This window comes from Crinia signifera, chromosome 8 (genome assembly GCF_055691185.1).
Source record: "Crinia signifera chromosome 8, ASM5569118v1, whole genome shotgun sequence".
Lineage (NCBI taxonomy): Eukaryota > Metazoa > Chordata > Amphibia > Anura > Myobatrachidae > Crinia > Crinia signifera.
The window spans coordinates 130,072,536-130,088,869 of NC_139224.1; the positions used below are offsets into that span (position 1 = coordinate 130,072,536).

At 42.5% G+C, this 16,334-nt stretch overlaps 1 protein-coding gene across 1 annotated transcript; it reads left to right on the forward strand.

The window, feature by feature from the left end:
• The first annotated feature begins 222 nt into the window (after positions 1-222).
• Positions 223-6,919, forward strand: LOC146027097 (zinc finger MYM-type protein 1-like). Its single transcript, XM_083158088.1, has 2 exons — positions 223-395; positions 3,677-6,919. Exon 2 carries the CDS (start codon positions 4,628-4,630, stop codon positions 5,534-5,536), a length of 909 nt encoding a protein of 302 aa, XP_083014214.1. The 5' UTR covers positions 223-395; positions 3,677-4,627; the 3' UTR covers positions 5,537-6,919.
• Positions 6,920-16,334: the final 9,415 nt, after the last annotated feature.

The window sequence follows — 16,334 nt, forward strand, 5'->3', positions numbered from 1 at the left end:
GTAAAGTGGAGAGTGATAAACAACCAACCAATCAGCTCCTATCTGTCAGTTCTCAAACCCAAACTGTAACATGACAGGTAGGAGATGATTGGCTGGTTGTTTCTCACTCTCCATTTTATCACTTTTTGAAGCTTGATACATCTGGCCCTTTAACCTTTGACTTCCACCCCCTGCCTCTCCCCAGCATCGCTCTCTGCCCATCCATTTCTGCATCTCCCTGGTTGCCACACTCTACTTCTCTTCACTGTCACTCACTGCCTTTCTCCATATCGCCCACTGAAGTCACTGTCTCCCACTGCCTATCCCATCATAAATATATTATTTTGTGCAATTGTAGGTCTGCCGCACGGTGATTACCTTCTGCTGCTAACTGATTGGAGCCAAGTTATGGTGTGGTAAGCTTACATTTATTTTTTGTTATGTTACTATTATTTTTCTGACTACTGCAGTGTCCCACTGCCCCTTCCTAGAATCACCCCTGCCCACCTCCCACTTCTTCTGCCTGCTTCTGTCTCCTCATCACCTCTCTCCCTGTCACTCAGTGATTCTCTCACCCTCTCCCTGTCAGCCGCTGACTCTCACCCTCTCCCAGTCACTTTTTTCTACTGTCACGCACATACTATCACTCTTCCTGTCACCATATCTCCTCTTTCACTCTCTCCTTGTCACCCTTTACTTCTCAGTTTCACCCTCAGGTTTTCACTGTCACCCGTTTTCTCTCCCCAGCATTGACTCCTGTCTGTCCACCATACTTTACCACTCCCCAGTGTCATCCACTGCCTGTCACCCTCTCCTTGTACCCAACATCCTTTTCCATAGCTCACCCTCTGTCTCCCATTGCTTCTTCTCCCAACCCACTGCCTTAATTGACATTTAGGCATATTTTGAGCTCCTCTCAAATTTGGAGTAGGGAATAGACTAGCAACCTTTTGCCATTATGCAGAACAGCAGCATGGTACGTTTATTTTCAGTTACCATAGAGTACCCCCTGACAGGAGAGTACAGTGCAGATCCATGACTCTGTCTCCTCTCTATGCCTCTCTCCTTCACAGCCAGGTTATTGTGGGCTGCCAGCATTTTAATAGTGCTAAATGGCCAGGATATTACAGCAGCACATCGGGCCCCGACATTTTTCTCCTGGCTGTCCTGTGCACACACAGGTTATGGAATTAGATGTGGAGTGAGCTGCTAGCACACTAGCAGCTCACTCCACATCTAATACCATAACCAATCTTCACCTACAGTATTCCCTCCTCTCCTGTCTGCTCCAGTCCACAGCTCCCCTCTAACACTAAAGGTGCCCATACACATTACAATTATTGTATACAATATCGCATCTCATCGCATCTCGGTTTTGCGATGAGATGAAATCTAGTACTAGATCTCATCTCATCGCAAATCCGAGATGCGATGAGATGCGATATTGTATACAATATTGTATACAATAATTGTAACCTGTATGGGCACCTTAAGTCCTGACTCCCAGTCCCTGTCCTACTTGTCCCTGGCTCCATAGCCCCTTTCCCCATTCCCATCTGTCAGACTATGACCCAATATGGTGCTCTGTCCCTTCCTTTTACTCCCCCTGGCTGTCCATCTATACCAGACACCCCATCCGTCCATCCATTTATGCCCCCAACTGCATGTCTATCAGACATTGGGCCAGATTCTCTAAGCTTCAAAAGTAAGAAAATGGAGAGTGATAAACAGCCAGCCAATCAGCTCCTACCTGCCATGTCACAGACTGTGTTTGAAAAATGTCAGACAGGAGCTGATTGGCTGGCTGTTTATCACTCTCCAATTTATCACTTTTAAAGCTTAGAGAACTTGTCCCTATGTCCCCAAATGGTGCTCTGTTTGTCCATCAATACTCCTCATCTGGCTGCCTATACCTCTCCCTCCCTTCCTGTAGACAAGATAGTATCTCTCCTGCTCACTCTCCCTCCCTCTCCCCTCCCCCCGTTTTCCCTGTCAATTTATCTCTCTCTCTTGCTCTCTCTCACTCTCTCTCTTTCATTGGCACTGTCTCGCTTTTTCCCTGATACTTTGTCTCTCCCCCCTATCTTTCTGACATTCTCTCTCAGCTCTCTCTTCCTGACACCCTCTTATTCTCTCACTCCCTTCCCCCTTTTCTCTCCCTACCATCCTTGCTCTCCCCCTTTCTTTCCCTGACACCCTCTCAATGTCTCTTCCTGACCCTTTCTCACTGTCTTGCTCCCAACTTTCTCCTTCCCTGACACACTCTTTCATCCCCACTTGCACTTCCCCCCTCTCTCTGATGCACTCTCTTCTCTTTCTATCATTTTCTGTTTTTCCATGGCTGTAAATGACTACTATTATATTTAGTCAATGCTTTTTGGGGATTATTGAGGTGAATGAAGCAAGATATTTTTTAAATGGCTTAATTTATTTCATATTATTTCATATTATTTATTTTATGTATAGCTACAATGCTAATAGCACCATTCAATGAAGTCAGCAATGTAAAAATACAGATAGAGCCATCCTCATCTAGCCCTTTAATTGGATTAAGTGAGCCAGAGCTGATGGATTTAATCCTCTGCTAATCCCCTACTGTATTGTTCTATGTATTGTATTGTAACTGAGAATAATAGGCCTTGGTGAGCCATGGCTATCCAGAGAAGGCTAGTTGAAGAAGGCTCCATCTGTATTGTTGCCATTAGTATTGTATATTGGGTATATTTGTTATTAGGGTGTGAGTGACGGTACTCCCTCTGCACATACCTGGTCTTGGTTGTCTTAAAGTATTTTCTCTTAGGGTGGCTACATAGGATTGTGTCTCTTGCAGGGTGATCTCAAGTCTTCCCGCACACCTTTCTTAACTCTAAACCACTGTTTTTGGCTGCCTTCATCACTGCCCAATTAATTCCTGGTCATGTGGATCAGGACATAGGAGGGCAGCAAAGCTGGCTAGGTGATGCTATAGTGCCTTCAGCCACTATTTGTGCTGCCTGCTTTCTTCCCAGTCATGGGCCAGCTAACATTTATGGTAGAAAAAGGCAGCTGTTGTACTGTAATTGATGCTGTGCACCTGATGTGCGCAGTTCATCATGTATCTCTAGAAATGGGTTTTGGTGCTCCAGTCTTCTTAGAGGAATGTGTGGGTGAATTCATCTTTTTTCGAATGTGTTTTTGCTATATGGTTATTTAATCTAAATGAAGCTCACTTATCAGAATATAATTTTGGGGAAAGTACCATGTAGATGTGGTGATGGTGTTGCTTAGTGCATAGTATCTGTTTATAGGTTAGGTGGTTAAGGGGTTAAGGGTATATATTGAGGAGATTATATGAATATGGATTCATTTGTGTTCCTATTAGGTGTCTTTTGGGTAAGGCTTAAAGGATTATTTGATTTATTTAGACTATAGTTGTGTTGTTCTGAGTAAGGATCCGTTGGAGTGGCCTATGTAACCAGCAGAGCTAAACAGACTGGTTGTAGCAGCGCCTTTGACAACCACTACAAAGTTATCCAGCTAATATGTACCTGTTAACATCTACCTATTGTCAAATTTCCATTTTTTACATTTCCATCTTTAATCTATATTTCTAAATCTATAAATTCAGGTGTGGGTACAGTGTTAAATTTGAGAATGTGTTTGCTCATCTCCATATGTAATTACGGAATGAGTCAAATCAATACTTTCTTTTTCCTAGATATTCTGATAACTAAATGGTGTTCCATTGTTGTTGTTACAATGGAAGGAAAAAAGAAATTACCAGGCTGGCAGAACAAGAAAAGAAAGGCAGCAAAAGATGAGGCCCTCAAAAAACAAGCTGGGGCTCTTTTTAATTATATGAAAAAAGCCAAAATTACTAGTGAAAACACACAACTTGAGGACATTCAACCTGGTACTTCTACAAGTGAGATCATCCAGCTGGAAGAAAATCTAGAAAGTACCTCTACAATTGAAATCTCCCAAATAGAAGAAAGTCTACCAAATACTTCTACAGATCAGAACCCACAACTGGAAGAGAACGTCGCTAGTACTTCTGGAACTAGCCAAGATCTGGATTTTCTATCAGGACCAGATGTATGTACAGGAGATGAAAATGACCAATGTGACTCTGGAATAGCTGAAGAAACAAATTTACTGACATCTTCATCACATTCAAGCTTACTAGCACTTGAATTAGAGGATCCTGCTAAATGGCCAAAAATCACAGATAAAATAAGACTTATTCAAAAGAAAAATATTGTTTACCCTACAGATTCCAGTAGACGAAAGTTTAGCAACACATACTATAAACGTAAAATGGAAAATGGTGAATTACTGCCAAGGTCTTGGCTAGTATATTCAGCATATAAAGACTGCGTGTTTTGCTTCTGCTGCAAATTATTTGCACCATCAAATACAAGTGGTTCTTCCAGCTTTGTATCTACTGGCTATAATCGATGGCAGAGTTTATCCAAAGCTCTTCAAGCGCATGAAACAAGTCTGAGTCACATAAAGCATTTCAAGATGTGGTACGACTTAAAAAAAAAATCTGAAGAATAAGACCACACTAGATTCCCAAAATCAGCAGTTGTTCGACCTGGAAAAGAAACATTGGACAGGTGTAATTTCAAGGCTTATTGAAATCATTAAATATCTTGGTTCAGAATGTATGGCACTAAGGGGTTCATCTGACAAACTCTACATGAAAAACAATGGACATTTTCTGAAGCTGGTACAACTATTCGGAAAATTTGATCCTATTATGACCACTCACATAGAAAGAACGCTCCGGGCAAAATCTCAATTTCATTATTTGAGCAAGGACATTCAAAATGAAATGATTAAATTATTGGGCAATGCCACCACAGGAAATATTGTTTCTTCCATCAATGAGGCCAAATATTTTTCTATTATCCTGGACTGTACACCTGATATAAGCCACACTGAGCAAATGACTGTTGTCATTCGTTTTGTTTCATGTAAGGAAACTTATGTTCTCATTGAAGAGAACTTCTTAGGTTTCCTTAAAGTCGAAGATTTAAGTGGTGAAGGCTTGTGTGAGACCATTCTGACAAAATTGTCCACCTTGAATCTTCCGATTTATAATATAAGAGGACAAGGCTATGACAATGGTGCCAACATGAGAGGAAAAAAGATTGGCTTGCAAAAACAAATTTTAAACAAGAACCCACGTGCTTTCTATGTACCATGTGCTGCTCACACCCTCAACTTAGTTGTTAATGATGCTGCAAAAGTCAATCATGAAACAATGAGCTTTTTCGGATTAGTTCAAGAGATATATAAGTTTTTCTCAGCATCTCCGAAGCGTTGGGCAGTTCTTAAAAAGCATATTTCTTCCTTGACACTAAAGCCTGTTTCTGAAACAAGGTGGGAAAGTCGTATTGATGCTCTGCGGCCCCTCAGATATCATTCTGGAGAAATATATGACTCCTTCTACGAAATCGTTTCTGACGAAAAACATTTTGAAAAAGATTCCAGACATCAAGCACGGATCAAGCACATTCTGCACAAGTTTGAAAGATTTCCAATTCTTGTGCTCCCTTGTCCTGTGGCATGACCTGCTAAATCATATCAATCCTGTTAGCAAGATGCTTCAAAACACTGGGGAAAATATTTCCATTGCTTTAACTGCCATTGCCAATTTAAGAGGTTTTGTTTCTAACTACCGAACAGATGCAAGTTATAAGGCCTTGATTGAAACTGCCAGACAGCTATGCCAAGATCTTGATGGAGAACCTCAATTTAAACCTGCAGAAAAAGTATGTCAAAGAAAAAAGACTTTACATATTGATTACGAACACTCAGATGAATCCCCTCAAGCACCTGAAGATGTTTTCAGAGTTAATTTTTTCTACACTGTTTTAGATGTCGTAACATCATCTCTAAAGGAAAGATTTGAACAAATGCAGCAACATACTAATAAATTCAAGTTTTTGTTTGAGCTAAACAATGTTTCTGGACAAGACAAAGAAGATTTGAAACAGCAGTGCCTTAACTTGGAAAACCACTTATCGGATGGTGATAACAGAGACATCAATGGATTAGAATTATTTGATGAACTGTGCGCCTTCAGGGATCTGTTTTCATCCGAACTGGAAAAGTTAGCAAATCCAATTGAAGCAATTAAGTTGATCCATTCGAATGAACTGTCATTCCCAAATTTGAAAATTGCTCTCCGAATATTTACTAACTCTTCCGGTTAGCGTAGCAAGTGGAGAAAGATCTTTTTCCCGGTTAAAATTAATTAAAAACTATTTGCGGTCAAGCATTTCACAGGAGAGGCTTGTAAACCTCTCAATGGTTGCTATTGAGACTGACATTTGTGCTGAGTTGCAAATTAAAGAACTGGTTTCTACATTTGCAAGCATGAAAGCACACAAGGCTAAATGGATGTAACCTGTTCAATAAATTCTGGAAAGGCCTCACATCATCTAAGGCAGAGTTTTTGAACCACTGTGTCGTGGCAAACTAGTGTGTATTGAGCTGGTCTCAAGTGTGCCCCCAGCTCTAGAGATGCTCAAACCAGTTTACAGCCACCACCAGTTTAACTGTTATTGAATGGTCTTTTCTTTTCATGTAAAGGGCCAATATATTTTATTTTTGTTACCTATGGGGACCAGTGTGATTGTTTTTTATATGGGGCCAATAGGTTTGTTATATTTCCTGTGGGGTGCAATGTGTTTTGCCCTGTGGGGATCTTATGGTGTGCCTTGGCAATTTTAAAATCATATTTAGTGTGCCGCAAGGGAAATAGGTTGAAAATAACTGATCTAAAGGATAAAACTTCTTCACTAGTTGAATACCCAAAGTATAAGCCTAGACTATGTAAATAAAGGTTGTGTAGACACTTTATCACTTTTTTTGCTAGTTTATTTGCAGTTATAAATGTTGATAAGGCCACTATCCCCAACTTCTTATATAGGATATATACCTCATTATATATTTTTCTTCTGTACTCTCCACCAAAGTTTTAGTATTTATAAATTATTTATTTGAAAATAATTTATCATTTAATAAATATTTGCGGTTTGCAATAAATCTCTGTTGTACTTTATTACATCAGTTGCATGCATACACATTTAAAGTGTAATGAATGTTAAAACGTCACAGGAGGGTTAAAAGTTTTTTTTCTTAAATATCTTTTTATTGGAGCCATAAAGTAAGTATAAATATAAGAGTGAAATATTTCACAAGATACTGTACTGCACATTACATTACAACTATGAATCATTGCAAAGATACATGTCAACAGGATAAACATATGTGTCCTTAAAGGCTTATTGGCCTTAAACTAAAGGCTTAAACTTAAAGGCTTATTGTGGCAAACTTACAATTAGCGTGCAAGCAGGTGTATGCATACATGCACCAGAGATCCTTCATAGGATCCCATGGTACATACGGTCACACAAACGGGCTGCAGCTTGTTGCAATGGCAATGTGAAAGGGCGCAAAATTTATGGTTTGCAGGAGGGCGCTGGACTCCTTAGCACCGGCCCTGTCTACAACACGTCAATAAATGCACAAACATTCCCTGGTCAGTAAGTACACATAAATGTATTATTTGTTTGACACAAGAAATTACACATACAACAATTGTGTGTTAATTGTGAAATAAAATGTATTTGCTGTTCAGCATCACAGCTTAGTTCACAATTTAATATCATAAATAAAAGTAAAATTTAAAATATTGTCAAAAATATCAATCAGCAGCAACAAGAGGTTGCATATCTCCAAACATGTGTTACCCTGCAAATGCAATGGTGAAAGAAATGTGGACACCAGAATACGACCTGCAACAACCAGAGAGAATACTAAGCATTATACACACCACCAAAATTAAAAGCTGCATTTCTAGAGGTCAAAATAAGCACTTTACTGCCCTTTGCACGAAAATGGATAGATGGCCAACTCAGGAAGTGGATGTCCAGTGCAATTTAAAAATTTGGGGTCCAAACACAGAGGAAGTGACCCAGGTGTCATTATTTTGGCCCTTTTTTCCCCTTTTTGGATGGGGCCTTGGGGACAGAGGCCTTTGGCACTGAAGGCTTGCACCGTCTTGCCCCAGTGGACAGAGGAGGGTCAGCAGAGGTGGAAGGTTGGGGAGCAGCTGGGGGTGGGCCAGCAGATGGGGGATTGTCCCTTAGGGACCTGGCGGTAGTGAGCAGCTCCGCCAGAATGTCATTCTGGCGGCTGAGTTGTTGGGCAATGCTTTGCATGCCAGCCGCCAGAATGTCATTCTGACGTTGCAAGGCCTCAAACTGCTGGGTGTTGCTCTCCTTCCAAACCCCAATGAACTCAACCAATTGATGCTGACGTTCTCCAGCCTCCATCCCATGCTGCTCGATTTTCTGCAGCATGTCCAACAACCTCACATCATATGAGGCCAGTGAATGGGGGTGGCGTATTGGTGGAGGCTGGACCACTTGCTCCACCTGTGGCTCTGAAGAGGAAGATACTGCCGGTTCATCATGTGTTTCTGCTTCTTCTAGGATAATAATTGAAAACAATGTCACCATCACATACACAAAAAAACTCTCTTACTAAATACAATGCATTACTGTGACTTACCATCAAAAGCACCAGCAAATACCTCCACCGGGAGCTCACTATCCATATTGGATATCCCCCTGACCTCGGCCACATCAATGACATCCAAGGCCTCCTGCTCCAGGGGGGTATATTCCAAGCTCTCTGGCATAGGCCCCCTCCCGGTGGACATGCTGTGGTTGTACCGGTCAGTCATCTTCCTCTTCAGTACAGTTTTGAAGTCTGACCACCTACAAATTCAAAAATACAAATATCAACATGAGATATGTGCACCACTGTGCTAGTGAACATCATGACTACGTTACATTTCCTAGTGTGGGTGATCTTATGTTTTTTATGCATATGTTTCCCACACACACATTAATGTCTCCATTATGAGGCATTTCAGTGTCTCATCTCATTCATTAGGCCACTAAATGCACATACATATATCACTATGCAGAAATGACATCATCCATGGCCAAATTATGCACCTCCACCTGCTGTGAAACTACACATCCCACCATAGCTTGACAGTGTTGATAATATGGAGTTATTTAACTATGGGAAGACATGCTGGGATGTGTAGTTTCACACCAGCTACATGTGCACAGTTTTGACATCCTTGTTTCAGTAGCATCATCTGGAACTTACTACAACTCTTTTTCAATTACACACTTTCTGTTGTCCCATCACATACTTCACATGAGCAGAACTGTGCACATAACCTCACATCACACCAATGGTGCATGTTTCAGATATAAATGTGGGTTATTAGACGTGGTTGTGTTCACATGTGTCATTGAAGTGTAGCACTATCTACCAACACACCTTTCTATTATTCTCCAAGCATACATGTAACATATGTACACACATATGACATTATCAGGGGGAGAAACACACTTGCCTTTTCTTCACTGATGTCAAATCTCTGACCACTGTTGACACCTGGTTCACTTCCTCTGTGATCTTCTCCCAGAGGTTTCTTCTTGCACTGGCACCCGGCTTCCTGGTAGGTAATTCTATCCATTTTCGTGCCCTGGGAACTAAAATTAGCAATTCTGCCTCTAGAAATGCAGGGTTTCTTTTTTTTGGTGGTGGTATCCTGCTCAGTACTCGGCCTAGATGGTGCAGGTCGTTTTCTGGTGGCCCCAGTTCTCTCACCATGCAGCTGCTGGGTCTCACATGTTTGGAAAGATGCAACCTCTTGTTCTGGCTGGTTGCTTGGCCCTTGTGGAGCTGGTGGCATTGTTAGTGAGGGGCCCCCTTGCTTTTGGGCCCTCCTTCTCCGCTCCTGCTCCCTCTGCCTCAAACTTTCAATAATCGATTCTGCTCTTGCTCTTTGTAGGGCGTCCTCAGCTGCGGAATCATCTGAGCTAGACATGTTTGCAGCAATGATGGCCTGCATCTGACTGGATATTTTTAATCAAAACTCCCGCCTTGAAAAAGGGGCGTATATTTTCCACGCACAATGTATTAGCTAATTTTCGGCGAAATTGCCCGCCCATAATTTCCGCCAATGATCTTGGCTGATAATTACCGCTTAAATTACGCAGGTCTCAACGCACCTGAGCATTCACCTGTACATGCACATACACAGGTTGTTGACCATTGTGTGCTACATGGTGAAATGTGTGCACATGTTATTCCAATGATGAGTGTTTTCAGGTGGTCTCTGTTGGGAGTACATGTATGTTTTTTTAAACAAATGTATAAACATACCAACATTACAATGCTTTCCTTACAATTGTTATGAGGATAAATTTGTCATACACCAACATGTTGTATGTGCCTTGTTATCAGCGTATGTATTAGTCGATGGTTGCGTGTATAATTTCTCGCACACTGTATATACAGTACGTCTCTCTCTACATTGAAAGCATAATGTATGTTATGGTGTGCATATCGGAATGGTCCGTGGAATTTTTTATTCGCATACATATTGTTAATGTAAGATGGATTAATAAAGTTAATAATAAAAAAACTTGGTTTTAGACCAATCAGCAACCACCAAAAGTTATATATGTACCTGCAATTAATAACTGCGCCATTGCCGATATGTTTTCCTCAAGGGCTAACCCCTTCACAAATGTGGAGCTGCTGGCATTGGTCCAAGTAATGGACCAGCGCCTGGGGCCCAGGGGCCCATATCTTTCAGATGGGAGCCGTGATAATACACAAGTACCATGGGGGGTATATGGGGTGTATATGGGGGGTATATGGGGTGTATATGGGAGGTATATGGGGGGTATATGGGGGGTATATGGGGTGTATATGGGGTGTATATGGGGGGTATATGGGGTGTGTATATATGGGGTATATGGGGGGTATATGGGGGTTATATGTATACCCTCTGATTTTGTGTGTAGCATATCAATTTGTTAGCATGAAAAATGTATTAAATATATCTGAAATGATCATTTGTAATGTTATGAGCATGACTAATGTGAATTTTTATGTCCCCCATTTTCATGAAACCCAACCTTCTATTTCTATACCATCAACATGAACATTTCAGCACACACCAGGGCACGCATGGAAGCCTGGGAGGAGGAGGAGGAGGAAGACGAGGAGGAGGCGGCAGCCCGGGAGGAGGAAGAGGAGGAGGAGGCAGCCCGGGAGGAGGAAGAGGATGAGGAGGAGGAGACATTGGGGCCCACCCCATATCAACCTTCCCTTCCACCAGCGACACCCCTACCCACACCCCTACCCCCACCCACACCCCCTCCCCACCTCATTTCCAACCCCCCTACAACTCCCCACCACCCACCCCCAAACCTTTCCAATCCCCACTCCAACCCACTACCTCTATCCCAACTCCAATCCCATCCCCCTTGCTCCTGACCCCCCCCCCAACCACCAACACAGGACACCCAACCAGTGGCGAGCAGGATGCATCAACTAGCCGTAAATAAATAATGTGCCTTATGTTTACCTACACATTTCTACACATAAACAATCACAACAACCACATATGTGTATCCAACATCATCATTAGTTGCAACATATCACTGCAGGTCAACCCTGAGGTGTGGCCTGTCCTTCTCCAGGAACAAGGGTCCCATTGGTGGATTTTTTGAGTGTGGCCATGCCTCACCCCATATCCTACATTAGTGGTGTGAAAGTTATGTGGGTCCAGGTGTTGTGTAACTACACTTCCCAGCATGATGTGCAATGTTAATTTATAGATTGGTTTGGTAATAGTGTGTGAGACCATGCGGATGCATGCTTTACAAACATAGCTGTAGGACTATAATTTGAACAGCAATGTCCTACATTTTAAATAGTAAGGAGTGCTTAAGCCGCAACAATGTCATTACCCTTAAATAGCACAGCCTAATTGTGAGGTTAGAGGTGAGTCCCCCAACACAAACCTACCAATTGGGATACAGCATACATTCATCCAAGAAGGAGGAATTTATTTACTGTTATGTAATATGTACAGTATGTGTGTGTAAACATATACATTTTTAGTACTGTGTTTACAGCAGACCCATCTTCAATGTAGTTGAAAAATGTATGTGGCCTTCACACTTAACTCACAACTTGGTATTATGTTAAAATACAACAAACATTTGTGTATATTATATATTATTTTTTTTTCCTTCACTACAGACACTGAACAGCACTAGGAGGAGGTGGAACGGATTATTAGGGAGATCTTCCTGACCCTCCTCTATTTACATATACTTTTTGCCCAACTGGAGGCCCGCATTTAATAAAAAAAAAAAGTTTTAATGTTTGTTAAAAAAAAAAAAAATTCTGTACAGATAAAAATTGCCTGTGTTGTTAATCAAAAATTTGTTTGAGGGTTTGTAAGGGCAGGTACATACAGATGTGTAGGGGGAAATTTACTTAAGGAAATTTGTAAAAAATAGGTGTATTTGTATCCAGAAATACACTTATTTTTGACATTTAGGGGGACATTTACCAAAATGGATTCGGAGAAAAAAGGTGTATTCGTAGGGAGAAATACACCTTTTTTTTACGAATTTGTATTTTCGGGATTTACAATCCCAAAAATACAACAATTCGTAGTCCTAAAGATGGAACATTCGTATTTGTATTTACAAATACGAATGTCCTACACCATCGATAGGATACGACAGAAATCACCATTCAAAAGAATGGTGGTTTCTGATTTACTAAGCAGCCGTACTGACAATACGGCTGCTAAGTGGTGTGAAACACCCACGCAAATACGACAGGAAAATAGAACACCATTTTCCTGTTCTATTTGCTTTAAGCCTGCACGGATCAGTCAGATCCGTGCAGGCTTCAGTGTAAAAAAAATAGAAAAATTAAATAAATAAAAAAAAAAAACGGCGTGGGGTCCCCCCCACAGCCATAACCAGCACCAGGCTGAAGGAGCCGGGGCCTGTAATTAAAAATCAGGGAACCCGACAAATAGGGGATCCCCGATTTTTAACAACCAGCCCCAGGCTCCAGGTCCGGGGCTGGTTTCCAAAATATGGGGGACAAAATGACTAGGGGTCCCCCGTATTTTAAGAACCAGCCCCAGTCACAACCAGCCAGCAGGGTAATGTCACAGCCGGGGGACACTTATAATATAAGGTCCCGCGGCCAAAACATTAACCCTACCGACCAGTCAGCCTGGCCAGGGGCCCTGGGGGAGTGGGGATCCCCCCAATGAAGGGGTTCCCCCCCTCCAGGACTTACCTGACCAGGCTGAAGCCTGGTGCTGTCCTCGATGCCCCTGGGCGGTGGGCATCGAGCTGATAGTGGTGTAAAATAAAACTTTAATACATCCATTACACACATACTAATACTTACCTATCTTCTTCCCGTAGGTAGCCCTGGACCTGATGTCCTCCGGTCCTGTGTCAGCGTTCCTCTTCATGTCGACGTCCTTCTTGAAGTCGACGTCCCTGTCGGCGATGGCGTCCGGTGTCCGGATCCGACGAAATCCATGGAGGAAGCTGTGGAAGGAAACCATACTCACCTGTCCCAGCGCGACGTAGTCCAGGTAAGGGTCTTGGCAAAAAAACAAACCGAACACCCCGAATCCAGCCAGACAGAGAGCCACACGGTGTTTACATCGTGCGGCTCCGCCTCCCGAATGCCGCTATTGGCCGCCTTGCGGCCTAGCGGCCAATCAGGAGCCGCTAGGCCGCAAGGCGGCCAATAGCGGCATTCGGGAGGCGGAGCCGCACGATGTAAACAAACACCGTGCGTCTCCGTGTCCGGCTGGTTTCGGGGTGTTCGGTTTGTTTTTTTGCCAAGACACTTACCTGGACTACGTCGCGCTGGGACAGGTGAGTATGGTTTCCTTCCAGAGCTTCCTCCATGGATTTCGTCGGACCCGGACACCGGACGCCATCGCCGACAGGGACGTCGACTTCAAGAAGGACGTCGACATGAGAAGGAACGCCGACACAGGACCGGAGGACATCAGGACCAGGGCTACCTACGGGAAGAAGATTGGTAAGTATTAGTATGTGTGTAATGGATGTATTAAAGTTTTATTTTAAAAGTGTGTTAGTGTGTTTTGTGCACTATTTTTTTAACTGTGGAACTACAAGTGCCAGCGGGCCTTTTAATGCCCAGCAGGCTGGGACTTGTGGTTCTCCAAGTCCCAGCTTGCTGGGGAGGCTTGCTGGCACTTGTAGTGCCACAGTAAAAAACAATAGTTTAATCTATTTTTTACACCACTATCAGCTCGATGCCCACCGCCCAGGGGCATCGAGGACAGCACCAGGCTTCAGCCTGGTCAGGTAAGTCCTGGAGGGGGGGGGGGCCTTCATTGGGGGGGTCCCCACTCCCCTAGGGCCCCTGGCCAGGCTGACCGGTCAGGGGGTTAATGTTTTGGCCGCGGGACCTTATATTATAAGTGTCCCCCGGCTGTGACATTATCCTGCTGGCTGGTTTGGCCTGGGGCTGGTTCTTAAAATACGGGGGACCCCTAGTCATTTTGTCCCCCGTATTTTGGGAACCAGCCCCGGACCTGGAGCCTGGGGCTGGTTGTTAAAAATCAGGGATCCCCTATTTGTCGGGTTCCCTGATTTTTAATTACCGGCCCCGGCTCCTTCAGCCTGGTGCTGGTTACAGCTGTGGGGGGGACCCCACGCCGGTTTTTTTTTTTCATTTATTTATTTTTCTATTTTTTTTTACACACTGCAGCCTGCACGGATCTGACTGATCCGTGCAGACTGCTAGAAATAATTCGTATTAGCAGCCGTATATACGGCCGCTAATACGGATGGTTACACCATCGGAGGGTTACAAAGCAGTCGTATCTGACTGCTTTGTAACTGACCCTCCGGAACTTGAGTTTGCATACGACTTAAACAGTCGTATGCAGCCGTAGGGGAAATACCAATACGAAAAACTAGGTTTTTCATATTGGTAAATTTCCCCCATACTATCCTGAAAATACGGCACTTCGTAGTCGTAGTGATGTACTATCAATACAAATATGAATTGCTGTATTTTCGGGATAGTAAATGTCAAAAATGAGTGTATTTCTGGATACAAATACACCTATTTTTTACAAATTTCCTTTAGTAAATTTCCCCCGTAATGTCAGTTATATTTGTAATTTGAGGTGAGGGGTAACGATTGATGTGTGAATGTGTGTGTTTTTGAGTAAAATAACACATAGTGAAAATGCATGAATGTTTAATGTTGTTAGATGAAATCATCACACATAACATCAGGGTAGGTATACATAGTAAAAATTCGGAACAAACTAATTATGGACATAATTCAGTACATACACACAAACAACACCATGATTTTTATTTAAAAGTAAAAGCAATGTGGGGACACATAGATAGTGATTAAAATGCAACATTAGAACATAATAAATATACATGTAAGGAGGGTTAAAATGTATTTCTATTAGGGTGTTCATTAAGGTAGACAATTGAGGTAATATAAAACAATAATTGAATAACAATTAGAATTTCATTTAATTGTTTTAATCATAGTTGAAAGGCTAGATTAGCAGGTCCAATATGTGAAGGGTATGCCAGCGTGCACGGACGTACGCTCACTCTCACTATCGGTGACATATGCTGAGTTTTCCATTGAAAACAATAGAGACCCGTCCGTGCATGGTTGCGTACGCTCAGATAGCCGCAAGATGTCGGTGGGCAGACGGACGAGAGACGTCCGTAAACGGTTGCATACGCTCTGTTGTACGCCAGTTGTCGGAGTCTAAGCAGTGATCCGTCCGTGTACGGCAGCGTACGCTCAAGTGTACGCCACTCCCCTTTGTCGGTGTTTGTGGCCGTCTGTATGCGAATGTTTTGTGGGTGGACTTTCGCTTCACGGCCGCGTACGGGAAACGTACGCTGATACGGGACGTACGTATGTTTGGCCGCCGCAACCAGAATAAGGTCCTTAGTCACATTCGTATTTGCTGACAAAGTACAGAAAAAATGCGCACACAATAATTATATTAGTAATTTTATGTAACATTTCACATTTAAAGATAATAGTAACTGATGTGATAAGCTACATAATGAAAATAGACCATGCATGCAGTGAGTGAATTGCTAATTGCCTGGACACCAATTATTAAATTAATTTCACACAATAATATCTGGTGTGAAGTCTAACAATTGGCGACATTAGGCATTAAGGTATCTGGTGTGATTTATCTAACACCTATAAATCAAACAGATCGTCACACTGATATTTGGTGACAGAATGCAGAAGATGTGCGCACATAATAGTAACACATATAGGTCTAACAATTGGCAACATTAGGCATTAAGATATCTGGTGTGATTTATCTAACCCCTATAAATCAAAACGATCGTCACACTGATATTTGGTGACAGAATGCAGAGGATGTGCGCACA